A 14,965-nucleotide genomic window follows, 5' to 3' on the forward strand; every position below is an offset into this window, starting at 1 on the left:
ATGGGTTTCGAGCTGGAGATTCCATTGGCATAGTCATCATGAGCAGAACCTCCTGTATCGATGGACCATCGAACGTCTGTGCTTTAAATCTGCATCATATCACAATGAACTCGTTACTGATGATACTGAAATGGCTGACGCGTCACAGGCTGGTGACTATACTACCACAGACAAGTTCATTGCGAGTCTAGCCTATCATCAGTGAATTCATGAGTCCTTGATTTTGTAGCCGTGGGAAGTATAAGATGATATCATTATGCTATGGCTGAATATACCCACCTGTTGCTGGCAGTATTATGGATAACCAACTCTAATTAGAGACCACTGGTTATGCTTCCTTGTCATGGAGCCTCAAGGATATCCTTCGTTATCTGTTATACATAACCTTGCTCCTGCTGCTCCATAGTACTTGCTGTCCGCTTATATACATCTTGATCGTGGGATCTGACCATAGTACTTGCTGTCCGCATATATATATCGATCGCGAGATCTGAGTATGCCAGGGCCCAGGGCCTTTGTTGAAGCTTCTTGAGAATGCTATGTCGATCACACGAGTAAAGATGCTAAAAAGTCTGTATTCAGCATGAAGAGAAGGTATGTCAAAATGTACTGACAGTACTAAATGGGAGCTGCAGTTGCCTCAGGATGAAGGAGAGCGGGCACAATACTCCACTTGGTGAGGAATACATCTCTCATAGACCTGCGCAGGGCCGCTTGACATTTGGCATAGCCTCGGATGCCTTCCAATGAAGCATCATCTAGGCCTACCCTTCGTGTGGCCTGCTCTTCCCACCATGCTGTTGACGTCCGAGAGATCCGAGACGAAGAAAGCTGAAGGATCTGAGATAGACGAGGAGGGAGAGTGATAGATCCGAGCCCAAGCCAAAAGGAGTGCAGGCGAGCAACGTGTTGACGTCGGCTTGCGCGCTGCAATAAGATACTCGCTAGCCTAGGTTCAGGTTCAGCTGTTGGCCAAACTCTGGACCGATGTAGAGACTCATGCCTCTCATTGTGCAATATGGCAGTTTTCACTGGGGAGTACATGGCACGAACTTGTAGCATCACTCTGTGTGCTACCTGCAGCTATCTCTATATGAGGCGCAGCTTTCCCGCGCAACGCGCGCCATGCGCGCGTACCTTTCCCGCGCTTCACGATGTATATGCGCGCGCGCTTTCCCACGCTGTAGCGCCCTATAGCGCCAGCCATCCGGAAGCATCCATCCACTGTCCACCAAGTTCCCTAGTGCGTATATTTCCATTTCTCACATTTGCTTATCGTTCCATCTTTATTTTTATCATGGACCCTTACTTACATATATCTTTACATACCTTACTCGGTAGCGCTTCGGCTCCGCATGACAGCGCTTAGGCGCCATACTTAAGCGCCAGCAGTACATACTTACTTACGGACTTACTCTCCCACCAGAACAACAGAGGACTTACTGGTCACTACCCACTATTTACCTAGCAGAACATAGTAGAAATCTATTTGTTTACACCTCGCATCTCCCTTCTCTTGTCTTACATCATATCATCACCTAAGCAAACTCACTCTTACTCTCTCTTGTTTCCGCATACACGCGCACGCATTCCCGCGCTTCGCGCATTCTCGCGCCTCGCGCGCACCTGCGCTTTCCCGCGCTTCGCATTGGCCAACCAGTAGCGCTTTCAGCGCATACCTCTAGATCCTTGCTGCACTCGCTTCCCCTTTAGGGTCGAACGCACTTGTCGTCTTAAGTATAGCAGACTAGGCAACGCACGACCTTACAACAATTATAGATACAGTCAGGAGCATTGTTCGTGCCTCGCTGTATCGTTGAACCTTCACCGAACGCCGCTGAACGTGTTCGGGAGGTCTGGTTTGCGTTTGAACCGGGTTCGACCACAATCTTGAGGTGTTGCATTGACAATGCCCACCACGTCCACCACGCTGTTCCATACACCATGAACACCATGCGCAAACGCCCAGTGCACATCAGCAACTGCTGACGTGGCTCAGACGAGTGCGGATGATGGACAACAGCAGGAGGAGCCTCGAGGGAAGCAGACGAGGAGGAGAATGAGGGATAGAGACAAGCAGGAAGAAGGAAGAAGCTAGAAGGGATGGTGGATGCACAATGATAGTGAGTACTCACTCACTCTGGTACTCGTCCCAGCACACCCCTGCAACACCAACCGAGAGACAATAACACCCACCGCCTCCAGCAACAACAATACAATGCCCACTACACCATCCAGCCCAGCAAGAGGATCAACGGAGGTATGAGAGGGTGCAATGCGGGTGCAAGAGAAACCGGCACTGACGAGTGGGCCGCTGTGATCGAGGAGGGTTGTTGATTCCAATGGGATGAGAGCAGGAGGAGGAAAGTCGAAAATGAGGAGGAGAACAAGGGAGCAGGAAGAAGGAAGAAGCGAGAAGGGAGGTGGATGCGCAAGAGAAACCAGCTCTGATGAGCGACTCGTCAGGATAACGGTAGTGTACAGAACTTGGGGGTGATGTGGTCAGAAAACAGCACCAACTAGATCTCTACTTACTGTTTATCCTCATAGTCTATGCCAGAGGAAATCAATGTACTTGGAGAGATATCGCAGTGAAGCTACGAATGGAAGGACGAGGCATAATTCTGAGAGGTTGTAGTGTTGCGGTGGTTGGTAGAAAAGGTTTGGAAAGAAGCAGTGCCATAGAGTCAGACTTTTGATAGTAGTCGGACTGAAACTAATAACATTGTATCTATAGTGTTACGTCGACTGTAGGTCGGCGTGTGCGAACTAGGATAGGTCTTCTCAGCGACGACTCGAGTGAGTCTACTGAAGCTGAGCGTGGTCTGGCCTTGACGGAACGTCAAGGATTCCTCCGGCGATCTCGGTAAGACGGTGCTCGTCGAGATGCAGGGCTAGCGGATACGTGCTAAGTCGTATGGGGGCGACTTAGAAGTGCGGTCTCACACAAGGAAGCGGTTAAGCTTAGATGAGCAAGTTCTGGGGATGAACCTAGTAGATTAAAGTGAAGTTAATCTACGACAATGTATCTACTCTTATAGTGTTAACTATAGGTTATTCTAGCTCAGTCTGTAATCTATAGTATATCGGTAATCTAAGATAACCAGACATGAGGAGAGATAGTATACATGAGGCTTAGCCTCTGATCATACATGCAGCGCCAAGTGCAGCTGCGCAATCAACAGGAGGCGCGTAGAAGCGCTCCGGATCTTCATGAGGCGACATGCGTTATGCATGCGCTGATCTAGGGTGTCCATGAGGCGTACAGCCTCCATGGATCAGGTACAAGGCCGTCTAGGCCAGGGGCGGGGTCATAGTGCCAGGCGGGGTCATAGCGCCATGGGGCGGGGTCATAGCGGTCCAGACCGCTGTCTTTCTAGGCGCAGGCGGCGCACCGCCGCGCGGGGAATCTAGCAGAGCGGGGGCAGGTGTAGGGAGAGCTGGGGCTCTAGTAGGTGTTACAGATCCCTGTAACATTACCCCGTTACTAAGGTTGAAGTCACCGGCTTCAATTAACACTGCGTCCAAAGGCTGGGAGGACGGTGCGGGTGTCGAGGGAGTTGCTGGCACAGGCGTCATGGGTATCGGCGTCGCGGGCATAGGGGAAGGCGAGTGCGAGGTCGGCGAGTGCTTTATGATTCTGCTCCCAATCTAGGAGAGCTTCAAAGAACTTCTCCTCATCTGAAAACTCTTGGAGCACGATGCGTCCCTTGAGTCCAGGGCAGTGGATCGATAAATGATCCGGTCCAATCTCGCTGCAGATGCAGCAGACGTAGTCAGGACACTGTCTAAAAGTGTGCCCATATCCTCCGCAGCGTCTACAAAGCGTGCGGGTTCTATCCATCGTGGCCGCTCTCTTCTTAGGCAGAGGGCGCACGGGTCTAATTTCTTCTTCGGCGCGAGGCTTCGACACAGCCGTCCTAACCGCGAGGTTTACGAGGTCGGGGAAGTCGAGCGGTAGGAGGTGAAGCGCCATTGCGCGAATTCTTTTCTGAAGGTGGAGCATGGCGAGCATCCTAGTACCTTCGTCTATATCTGTACGAAGTGCGGCGTCTTCTAGCATCTTCGTGGTCTTTATAATGTGCACGGCGAGGGAGGTGCTCGCTGCAACGGTTGCGCTCATCTCACCGAGGATGTTGTCGATCTCTCGGGAGTACGCGGGGGTCAGAATGGCGGTTTCGCTGAATGCGCAATTCTCAATCGTGCTGAGGATTCGTCCGTAGTCGGAGTCCTTCAGCGTTACGATGGTAGGGGTTTCGGTAGGAGTCGTCATGATGGTAGGAGGTTCTGAGGAAAGGTCAACCGTAGGGCGAGTGTCTCATATGTTTCTCTAGGTCGTTCCAAGCTCCGCTTGAGTCAGACTTATCTTTCGTTTGAACCCTATCAAAGTTCAATCAGTGAGGGCGTGTCGCTCCTCGTGTTCTAATCTATCCATCAGAGGGTGATAATCATTGCCATGATGAGTGGGCGTGTTCCGTTATCTATTGTTGATATGGTCGGCGGATCTAGAGGATCTAGCGGGCTTGCAGGAGTTTCCGAAAGGTTCGCCTCATGATAGTTTAAGCGTCTTTCCGGACGATCAGGGGAAGGTAAGGGCCATGAGGCTTGCAGGAGTTTCTCTGGGGATTCCCTCGTCTTCATCGTCTTCTGGATCTTTTGTTAAGTCGGATCGTCGAAGGGTGGTCTAGTTTAAGCGTCGTTTCGGACGTACGGTGTCTTAACCTTTTGTTAGTACGTGAGGTTGTGGACAGGGGTTTCCAAGCGTAGGGGGCCGGAGAGGTGTCCGGGGTCGTCCAGCGAGGAAGATAGTTTAATGTCGTTTCAGACAATCTTAGTTTAACGTCTTTCCGGACGATCGCGCAGTTTATAGTCGTGCTGGACTCGGACCTAGTTTATAGTCGTAGCGGACTTGGGTCTAGTTTAGCGTCATAGTGGACGTGTCGGCGAGAATCGAAAGGGGTAGAGACCTATTAGATAGAAAAAGGTGTGGAAAAGGTAAAAGTAATTATAAATTTACCCCGTCACTAGGACGTTGATCTACCACGATTAACGAAATTAAAAGTCCAATTCGAGTTCTCCGCAGTCAGGGTCGTCAGAAGGAGAGGCGAAAATGAAATCGCCGATCGTCCGAATATATGAGGATCCGGGGTTGTCTTCTTCGTCAGAATCGGAGTCGGACTCTTTAGAGTCCTCATCAGCCAATAGGGCTGGGTCAGGAAGCGCGGGGGGCGTCAGAGGACGCGCATTCAAGCGCTGGATCACCATGTCGAAATAACTTTCGACTGGGTTCTGGTCAGGGTCAACCGATGACATATGTATGTCGGTTGCTGGGGGTGTCGCGGGGCTTACAGCATGGCCCGGTTCGGTGTCTTCGCTGTCGGACATAGGCATGTCCTGGTGACAGAGAGGGGATTGGTTCTTCGTTATCGAACCGCAGTTTCTTGGCTGCCGGTCGATCTGCCGTGAAGACGGCTCTTCCTTTTCCGAGAACGGATACTGGCTCTCCGGAAAACATAAACTTCGTCTGAGTTTTCTCTGGTTCAGGGGCCAGTCTAGGGTGCTTAGCAGGGGGTGGCTCTGCGGTAGCAATAGCGCGTCCTTTGCCAAGGACAGACGCTGGTTCTGCCGAGAATGTTAATTGCGGCTCAGAGGCGACGGAAGGCCTCTTCTTTTCATTTAGAGTCGGGAAGGGATTCTTCGGGACTGATGGGGGCGCCAAAGACGTAGCAGTCTTGGCGGCTTGGCTCCTCACAGCTTCTTCGGGCTGTGGTGCGGTCTGCTGCGGCTGAGAGGTTGCGGCAGTCTGGGGTGTGGGTCCTTCTTCGGGGATCTCCACAATCGTGGCATAGGGCATGGCAGCCGGTGCCGGTGCTAGTTTATACTCTTTACGGAGTTTCTTCTTCGTCTGAGAGCGGTCAGCGACTCGCTTATCTTTCTTCTGGAAGAGGGGCGTCAGGCCGTTCTTCTTCCGTTCGGAATCTATATCCCGTTCCATGTCTCTGGATTCGGGGGTGGCGGCGAGGGTCAGGGTGGACGCCGTCCAATCTATGCTGGGGTTGTTGGCGATCAGCCATGGTTGCCCAAGCAGGAATTTATCTGAGTATGACAACTCAGCTAGGTAAAACCTAACAGGCGTTACCCGTTCATCGATCTTGACCGTGAGGGTGCAATATCGGGAGATAGGCCCTCCGGCCGTAACAGATCCGTCCGCGTTAGTTACCGTGAGTGGCTTCTTTAGCGGGTGCGAGGAGATGCGGTGCTTCTTGCAATAATCCTTATGAATGAAGGATCGGCAGGCACCCGAGTCAACGACCATAGAAGTCGTTATCGGTGCTTCTCTTCTTTCTGAAATCAAGGTTACAGGAACCCGGAATTCGCGTTTCTTACCGATGGTCTTAATCGACCTAATCGGGTCTTCATCGACAATCTTTCTCCTATCTCGGCAGAGATTGTCACTGGCACGGTGGCCGGTCGCGTTGCAGTTGAAGCATCGCCTGCTGTTAAGGCGGAATGCGGATTTCTTTCCCGTTGAGATGGGAGGCCGCGGCGATCTTCGTGCGTGTGGATGAGGGTCGGGCTTCATTCTTTTCTCGCCTGGCCAAGGTGGTCTTCGATTGATTCTTTTCTCGCCGTATCACGGCGGTCTTCATCATCAGCGCCTTCTTCGGGGACACTACGAGTGTACGGCGCTCTTCTTCGGGAGTCGTCCGTGAGGATGATGCGATATTGGTTGACGTAAGGCATGTCTTCCTCTACAATGCTGGTCGAGGCAAGGTGCGTATCTGGGTGTGCGTCGCGTAGATAGGCGACGATCAGATAGACTTTAATCTTTTGTTACGTCGACCTGTAGGTCGGCGTGTGCGAACTAGGATGGGTCTTCTCAGCGACGACTCGAGTGAGTCTACTGAAGCTGAGTGTGGTCTAGCCTTGACGGAACGTCAAGGATTCCTCCGGCGATCTCGGTAAGACGGCGCTCGTCGAGATGCAGGGCTAGCGGATACGTGCTAAGTCGTATGGGGGCGACTTAGAAGTGCGGTCTCACACAAGGAAGCTGGTAAGCTTAGATGAGCAAGTTCTGGGGATGAACCTAGTAGATTAAAGTAAAGTCTAAGTACAATAATCTGTGTCTACTTATAGGGAAGTACTACAAGTATTCTAGCTCAGTCTGTAATCAATAGTATATCGGAATCTATGATAGCCAGACATGAGGCTCAGATAAGATACATGAGGCTTAACCTCTGATCAAGCATGCTGCGCCAAGGGCAGCTGTGCATAGGTACAGGAAGCGCCTAGAGCGCTCCGGGTCTACATGAGGCGACATGCGTTTATGCATGCGCTGATCTAGGGTGTCCATGAGGTGTACAGCCTCCATGGAACAGGTACAAGGCCGTCTAGGCCAGGGGCGGGGTCATAGTGCCAGGCGGGGTCATAGCGCCATGGGGCGGGGTCATAGCGGTCCAGACCGCTGTCTTTCTAGGCGCAGGCGGCGCACCGCCGCGCGGGGAATCTAGCAGAGCGGGGGCAGGTGTAGGGAGAGCTGGGGCTCTAGTAGGTGTTACAGATCCCTGTAACATATAGTAGCTACCTATCAAAACAAATACAAGGTCTATGCAATGCAGTTAAGCCTCGAATAAGCTTAAATCAAGGTCCTGATATACATTATCTGTATTCACATTGCCGACATCGACAGTACAAGAAATCTGTTCGGTAGTCAGACCAAAACTGTACTAGAAACAGCCACTCGACAGTAGTCATACCGAAACTGATAACTACCACTGGCTCCTCACTGGAATTTCAAGAAGCGCAAAAAATGGTTCATTTGACATCTATGTAGGTAGCATACACGACTATAGTAAGATACATAGTCCAGGCAATATAAGCTCTACACAGTACTCGCGTGGTGATGTTCTAGCGAGATTGCGTGTATTTCTGAGTAAAAAAAACTCAATCTGGGAGGAAGGGCAATGATAACACAGGCATTGGAAAACGGCCAACTGCATTCCAGACCACCGTGTTTAAGCCAGGCTTTTCTGTAGTAAACGAGTGAAAAACCATACATGTTAGGCACAAGATTCAAGGGTGTAGTAAAAACTGGGCACTTACTACATGTTTTGCAGCATTAAAATGATATCCGAGGCAGTTATTGAAATGAGGGTCTGAGAAATTGTGATGGTGAGGGTGTGTGGGTACCTGCGCACATTAAACCAAGGAGAAAAATAGTCAAGGGGGCGGCATTTTGCAGGAATCAAAGGCACAGAGGGAACCAATAGACACATGAGGTGTGGAAACATCATTTCGGAGTATTCTTTTGATGGGATGATCAGATCCAGATTGCAGAGAAGCAGGGAGAGGGGTGGGATAAATCTGAAGCTGAAGCAAGATGGTTAATGCAGCTTGGAAAGGGTAGGAACACACCAAAAAGTATCAGCCAACCCATTATCAATAATTATACATCACGGACAGCCCCAGAATGAGCAGAAACACACCAAATTGAGCTGTCTGGCAAGTTTTCCATCGTGGGAGCGGTAATGGATAATCTGTCAAAGCATCAGCAGTCCGTGACAAGGAAGGATAACCAGCTGTCTCTAATGAGACTTAGTTATCCATAATAATGACACTATAGCCTGATATACCTATGTATACAGCAATAAATATTAGTTATTGGTACATAGCCATGAATCTCTGAAAATTCATTTTACCATGAGGAGTTCGCGACAAGATTACAACATTGCGCCGTTGCAGCAATCAATATGCAATAGCATAGTTAAGTTATATTTGTTGATTCATACCATATCCCTTTGTTTATGTTTTAAACTACCAAGTGATATAAGACTTTATTGTGGAAAGAACCATTAGCACTTGTAACCTAATTTATATTCTTATGAGAGTTTCAACCAGCGAGGTATGATAGTGTAATTGGGTACCATTTCCTTCCTGGCCATTCGTGGTGGCCCTTCCTTTCCTCATGGTTCCTTCCTCTGGCCGTTCATGGTGGTCCTTCCCTTCCCTTTCCTCATGGCTGTTACGCTGACCGTCGGTCGGCGTGTGCGAACTAGGATAGGTCTTCTCAGCGACGGCTCGAGTGAGCCTACTGAAGCTGAGGGTGGTTCTCGGCTTGACGGAACGTCAAGGGTTCCTCCGGCGATCTCAGTAAGACGGCGCTCGTCGAGATGCAGGGCTAGCAGATACGTGCTAAGTCGTAAGGGGGCAACTTAGAAGTGCGGTCTTGCACAAGGAAGCTGGTAGGCTTAGGTGAACAAGTTCTGGGATGAACCTAGTAGATTAAAGTAAAGTCTAAGTACAATAATCTGTCTACTTATATGTGCTACATATAGGTATTCTAGCTCAGTCTGTAATCTATAGTATATCGAGGATCTATGATAACAAGACATGAGGTCAGATAAGATACATGAGGCTTAACCTCTGATCAAGCATGCAGCGCCAAGTGCAACTGTGCATAGGTACAGGAAGCGCCAAGAGCGCTCCGGATCTTCATGAAGCAACATGCGGTATGCATGCGCTGATCTAGGGTGACCATGAGGCGTACAGCCTCCATGGATCAGGTACAAGGCCGTCTAGGCCAGGGGCGGGGTCATAGCGCCAGGGGCGGGGTCATAGCGGTGTAGACCGCTGTCTTTCTAGGCGCGGGTGGCGCACCGCCGCGCGGGGAGTCTAGCAGAGCGGGGGCAGGTGTAGGCAGAGCTGGGGCTCCTGTAGGTGTTACGGATGCCTGTAACAGTGGCTCCTTCCTGGCCTTTTTTTGTGGTTCCTTGTTGGCCTTTTCTCGTGGTTCCTTGCTGGCCCCGGTCCCTCCTTTCATTCATGTCTCCGCTATCTTTCCCTGTTTTCTTTTTGTCCTGTAACTACATATGTAATATTTAAATATAAATAAAATTGATTTGCTTCACAAAATGAGTGCTATTTGGTGCTGGTGACAAAATGGCAGGTTGTTGCAGGCAATCTGTCATGCTGGCGCTTTCGGTAGTTCTGTCTAACTTACTCCAGGTAGTATCATTCTGACAGATATCATGTAAATTTTGCAATTAGATAAAGCATTGTAAAGCATTATATTTTCATGTCAATTATTTGATGCTTCGGAGTTGTGAACCTCCCTTTTGTGATGGCATTTCATAAAATTTTATACGATAATCAGGGACGCGTCTTTCCTCTATAAGGCCAAACATAACAATATGATTGTCGATAGCAAAATTATGCTAGTTCTTGTGATTATGTACTATATATTGTTATTTATTGCTATCTACTTTTCTCACGGGTTCACTGATGATACACATGATTATGGCTATAATACAACAGACCTAGTACTAGTCACAATGAAGGCACAAAAGCAATCACAACCCATACCATTGGAGTTCCCACGATGTAACTCATACACCGTCATACTGAGCATGCCGAAGGTGATTTGGACATACGAACAATACCACATTCACCATTTTTCCACTTCGCATGCGACTTCCTGGACCATGGAATAATCATGCACTTCCACATCTTCATTGTCCATCGGTAATTTCTGATGTTCCACAAGATGTTGTCCGCTGTTCCTTGACTCATGCTCTAGCTAATCCTTCATTAGAAATGTATCAATTTGCACAAGATCCTGTAGGGATAATGCATTAAATATGATAGATATCAGTAGAATTTGATGCAGGAGACAGGCTAAGTGGCTGCATTACCTTCTCACCCAAACAGGCAGTGTAATGCATTATATCTACTCCCCCTATTACCAGGCCTGTCCTATATACAGCCACACTTTTTGCATTTTTTAAACTCAGCTATTTGTCACCACACATCACATCTCCGCATTTTTCAGCCCCACAGTGTGGGAATTACCCCACAACACCAAAAACATTGACCATTTTTGGAATCTCTTCAATATCAATTATTCCCACACCCTCCCCACCTCACTGCAGCTTCACCACCACACCACAATAGCTCCCCCTTTAAATATAAGTAGTAGTTTAGTATATATATGTATAATATAATATAATAGACTGCTTTTTTTGTTTGTTTGTGTGACTGCTCCTCCTCCAGGGGCAATTCAACATAGGGTAGGGTACAAAACACTTTCGCATTTTTGCCCCTTTGGTGGGGAAGTGTTCTATGATATTCAGAACATGTTTATGAGCATATATGAGTAGATTCCCATCTTTATTTGACCCCCTGAAGTGTCCTACATCAATAGATATAGCACATATACAGAAAAACACAAAATATGTTCTCATTTAATTATTTATGGGTGAACAGACTTTGAAAAATGATTCCCAGCATCTATTCAACAATATTAACAATATATCAGGAGCCCAGGATCATAGGAGAATCCCCTGTTGCATGGTGTATCCTCCCTCTCCTGATGATTTACCCCCTGTGAATTTTTTTCCCATAGGACCGGACCTTAATTGAGGTGAGGGGTCTATCTCTATGTATATTTGGAGTAGATTCATCATATATCTGACCCAGGACACACATAGGATCCTGCTACAAGAACAAAACACTGAAAATCTCACTTTTGACATTTTTGATGTTTTACACTTCCTTACTCTTGCATAAATGATCTAACCTGTTCATATATCATTAGCATAGCATATATACTTGCTTTTTATGACAAAGATCAGCCCTACATAGGGTGCAAAGTTGATATCTAAGGTACAGGGGATATTTCTACTGATAAGAGGCCTATATAGTAGTTAAGCCTGTGATAAGTGATCAGAGACCTGGGATACCTCTCATATATGTCCCTAATGATATATCCGAAGTTTTAGAAAGATCCATGAAGGACTGACCAAATGTCAAGTAAAATGACATATGTGTGAACAGTGACAATTGACATCTTTTTACACAAAGTCACATTTATATATGCTACAGGTCAAATATTTCATTAAAAATATGTAGGATATATAATAGACTACTAAAGGAATCTATACTACATATTGCCCTGAGCTTAAAGGGTTGTGGAAGGAATGTAGTGTATATTTGAGTTGACCCAGCATTAAAGTCCTACTACTGCCCAACTGACCATTTTCGATGTTTTGAGTCTTTGAACTTTCCCACACTTAATTTCTTATCTATTTCACTTCCTTAGCACTCAATTCTTGTTGGATTGTTTTGTAAATTTAGCTATATGATAGTGAATATATTTGAAATCCATTCCAGGTGTCTGATCATCAAATTTCGATGTTTTGAAAGTATGGGCTCCTTATCAGTAAAAATAGCAAGTATGCATACTAGCTCAAAACTCTGACCTGTTTTGAGCTGATCCTTGTCATAAAAAGTAAGTATATATGCTATGCTAATGATATATGAACAGGTTAGATCATTTATGCAAGAGTAAGGAAGTGTAAAACATCAAAAATGTCAAAAGTGAGATTTTCAGTGTTTTGTTCTTGTAGCAGGATCCTATGTGTGTCCTGGGTCAGATATATGATGAATCTACTCCAAATATACATAGAGATAGACCCCTCACCTCAATTAAGGTCCGGTCCTATGGGAAAAAAATTCACAGGGGGTAAATCATCAGGAGAGGGAGGATACACCATGCAACAGGGGATTCTCCTATGATCCTGGGCTCCTGATATATTGTTAATATTGTTGAATAGATGCTGGGAATCATTTTTCAAAGTCTGTTCACCCATAAATAATTAAATGAGAACATATTTTGTGTTTTTCTGTATATGTGCTATATCTATTGATGTAGGACACTTCAGGGGGTCAAATAAAGATGGGAATCTACTCATATATGCTCATAAACATGTTCTGAATATCATAGAACACTTCCCCACCAAAGGGGCAAAAATGCGAAAGTGTTTTGTACCCTACCCTATGTTGAATTGCCCCTGGAGGAGGAGCAGTCACACAAACAAACAAAAAAAGCAGTCTATTATATTATATTATACATATATATACTAAACTACTACTTATATTTAAAGGGGGAGCTATTGTGGTGTGGTGGTGAAGCTGCAGTGAGGTGGGGAGGGTGTGGGAATAATTGATATTGAAGAGATTCCAAAAATGGTCAATGTTTTTGGTGTTGTGGGGTAATTCCCACACTGTGGGGCTGAAAAATGCGGAGATGTGATGTGTGGTGACAAATAGCTGAGTTTAAAAAATGCAAAAAGTGTGGCTGTATATAGGACAGGCCTGGTAATAGGGGGAGTAGATATAATGCATTACACTGCCTGTTTGGGTGAGAAGGTAATGCAACCTACACTTAGCCTGTCTCCTGCATCACAATCTACTGATACTTAGCCTGGTTTAATGCAATAGAATGACACTATAGCCTGCAATTTGATGGTTCAAGAATTTGAATCATCCAGATGTATCTGTCTATGGCCCGCAGTGTTGTCGGACGAGCAACAGGCACTGCTCAGGCCATTCTCTGCCAGTGTGTACCCCGGCTATCTGACCCAACTGTATCACTAACTTTTCCCTGTTGCAGCCATCAGATTCCCTGATCTCGATCTGGCAGCGTGTCGCCGACGTTGGCTACAACTCTTTGGTCAAGATGACCTGGCGGAAACTATCTCTAGCGACAAGCACGCATCCGTCCCTACCGTGAGGGACACGCATTGATCTTCCTTCGGGAGATTGAGAAAATCTCTTGGTACGAACTCAATGGTAATATCATGTCTGACACTGGATGACCTGACACAGTGCTAATGTTACTCATAGGGGCCAATATTGAGAATTTCATGAATCTGACATGAATTTTGGCTGGGTAAGTTAGTTGATATAAGCTGTTCTGCCAACCAATCAGCACCACACAGGGAGCAAGAGCCAACCCCTCAAGTCGTAAAGGAGTGTATCAAGGCCTGGGTGTGACCCTTTCTGTTCGAAGCAAGGTTGCGCAGTTTTTTGCGCTCTGTGACATGCATGCGCCCGACTTGGCGGGCGAGGAACCAAGTTCTCAAGAACACGATGAAGATATGCCTGTTTGAACTAATCGCTTGCCGTCTTGTCATTTCATATGTAGAATGGCTCATCAGATCTGAGATTTCAATTGTAACTATATATTTATCATTGTGCATATGAAATACCTATGTCACGCAAGAGATGGAGGACCTCGTTATCGATCGTTAACTTATTGCTTCTTGTATACAGCAGGATCTGGAAGGGCAGTGTATCGCTCCATACAAGCCCACAGCGTAAATGTGACCAATGCCAATCACAAAGAATATTTGAAACTTCAAATGCTCGATCGCGAGCGATAATGGGTGTGACCATTCTGGTGTCTGGAGTGAACTTCCTGCCAGTGTAAAGTAGAATAGTGGCTTGGTGCACTACCACTGCTAAGATGTGTGCCGCACTGCGCTGGCTACTTTTATCGACCTCTGATCTCAGGAAGGACTTTAGTCTCTCATTATATCAAGTGCCTAAGCCACAATGCATGAGGTTTCTCGCCCTCAACCTCCCATTTATTCAATGTAAATGAAGTCCTGTTGAAGGTGAGTGTGTTATCAGACACCGCGTAGTTCATTCTCACATAGTGCCTGAGAGCCTAGCTTCGAGCAAGCACACATGGCTCGAGGCTACTAAGTATATGGATTGGGTCGACCTCTTAGAAACGATGGTTCGTACCTGTGAAAAATAACGGAGTTCCAAAAAGACGAAAGATCTTGCAACGTTGAGTGTAAATGTATCTTATGTACTAGGCTCATTTAAAATTTGTCTCCATTCACTCAGGATCTTAGCCGGTGCCTAGGCGCCTAGGGTTCGAACGTTCAACGTTAACGAATTGCGTACGTTGAACTTGTACGTAAATTCATTATGGACAGTATTCAACGCGTGCTTACAAAGCATAAGTACCAGACTTCGTACGTTTTGCTCCTATTTTTACTCGTCTGCTTCTGTCAAAAGAATCTCAGTCACGAGTAGACATTGGGCGTTGAGCGTTTTGCTTCAAGGCCTGATGGGTTCAAGATTTGTGACTTCTTTTTTTCAAATTTCAGCGGAA

At 46.9% G+C, this 14,965-nt stretch overlaps 1 protein-coding gene across 1 annotated transcript; it reads right to left on the reverse strand.

Annotated features, from left to right (window-relative positions):
* Nucleotides 1-3,294: 3,294 nt before the first annotated feature.
* F5147DRAFT_652395 (uncharacterized protein) lies at nt 3,295-4,273 on the reverse strand (the record flags this gene model as incomplete). The annotated part of the gene is made up of 2 exons (XM_041433619.1): nt 3,295-3,468; nt 3,518-4,273. The coding sequence occupies 2 exons, from the start codon at nt 4,271-4,273 to the stop codon at nt 3,295-3,297; spliced, it is 930 nt and encodes a 309-aa protein (XP_041293384.1).
* Nucleotides 4,274-14,965: the final 10,692 nt, after the last annotated feature.

This window comes from Suillus discolor (genome assembly GCF_016758755.1).
Source record: "Suillus discolor strain FC423 chromosome Unknown F5147scaffold_24, whole genome shotgun sequence".
Lineage (NCBI taxonomy): Eukaryota > Fungi > Basidiomycota > Agaricomycetes > Boletales > Suillaceae > Suillus > Suillus discolor.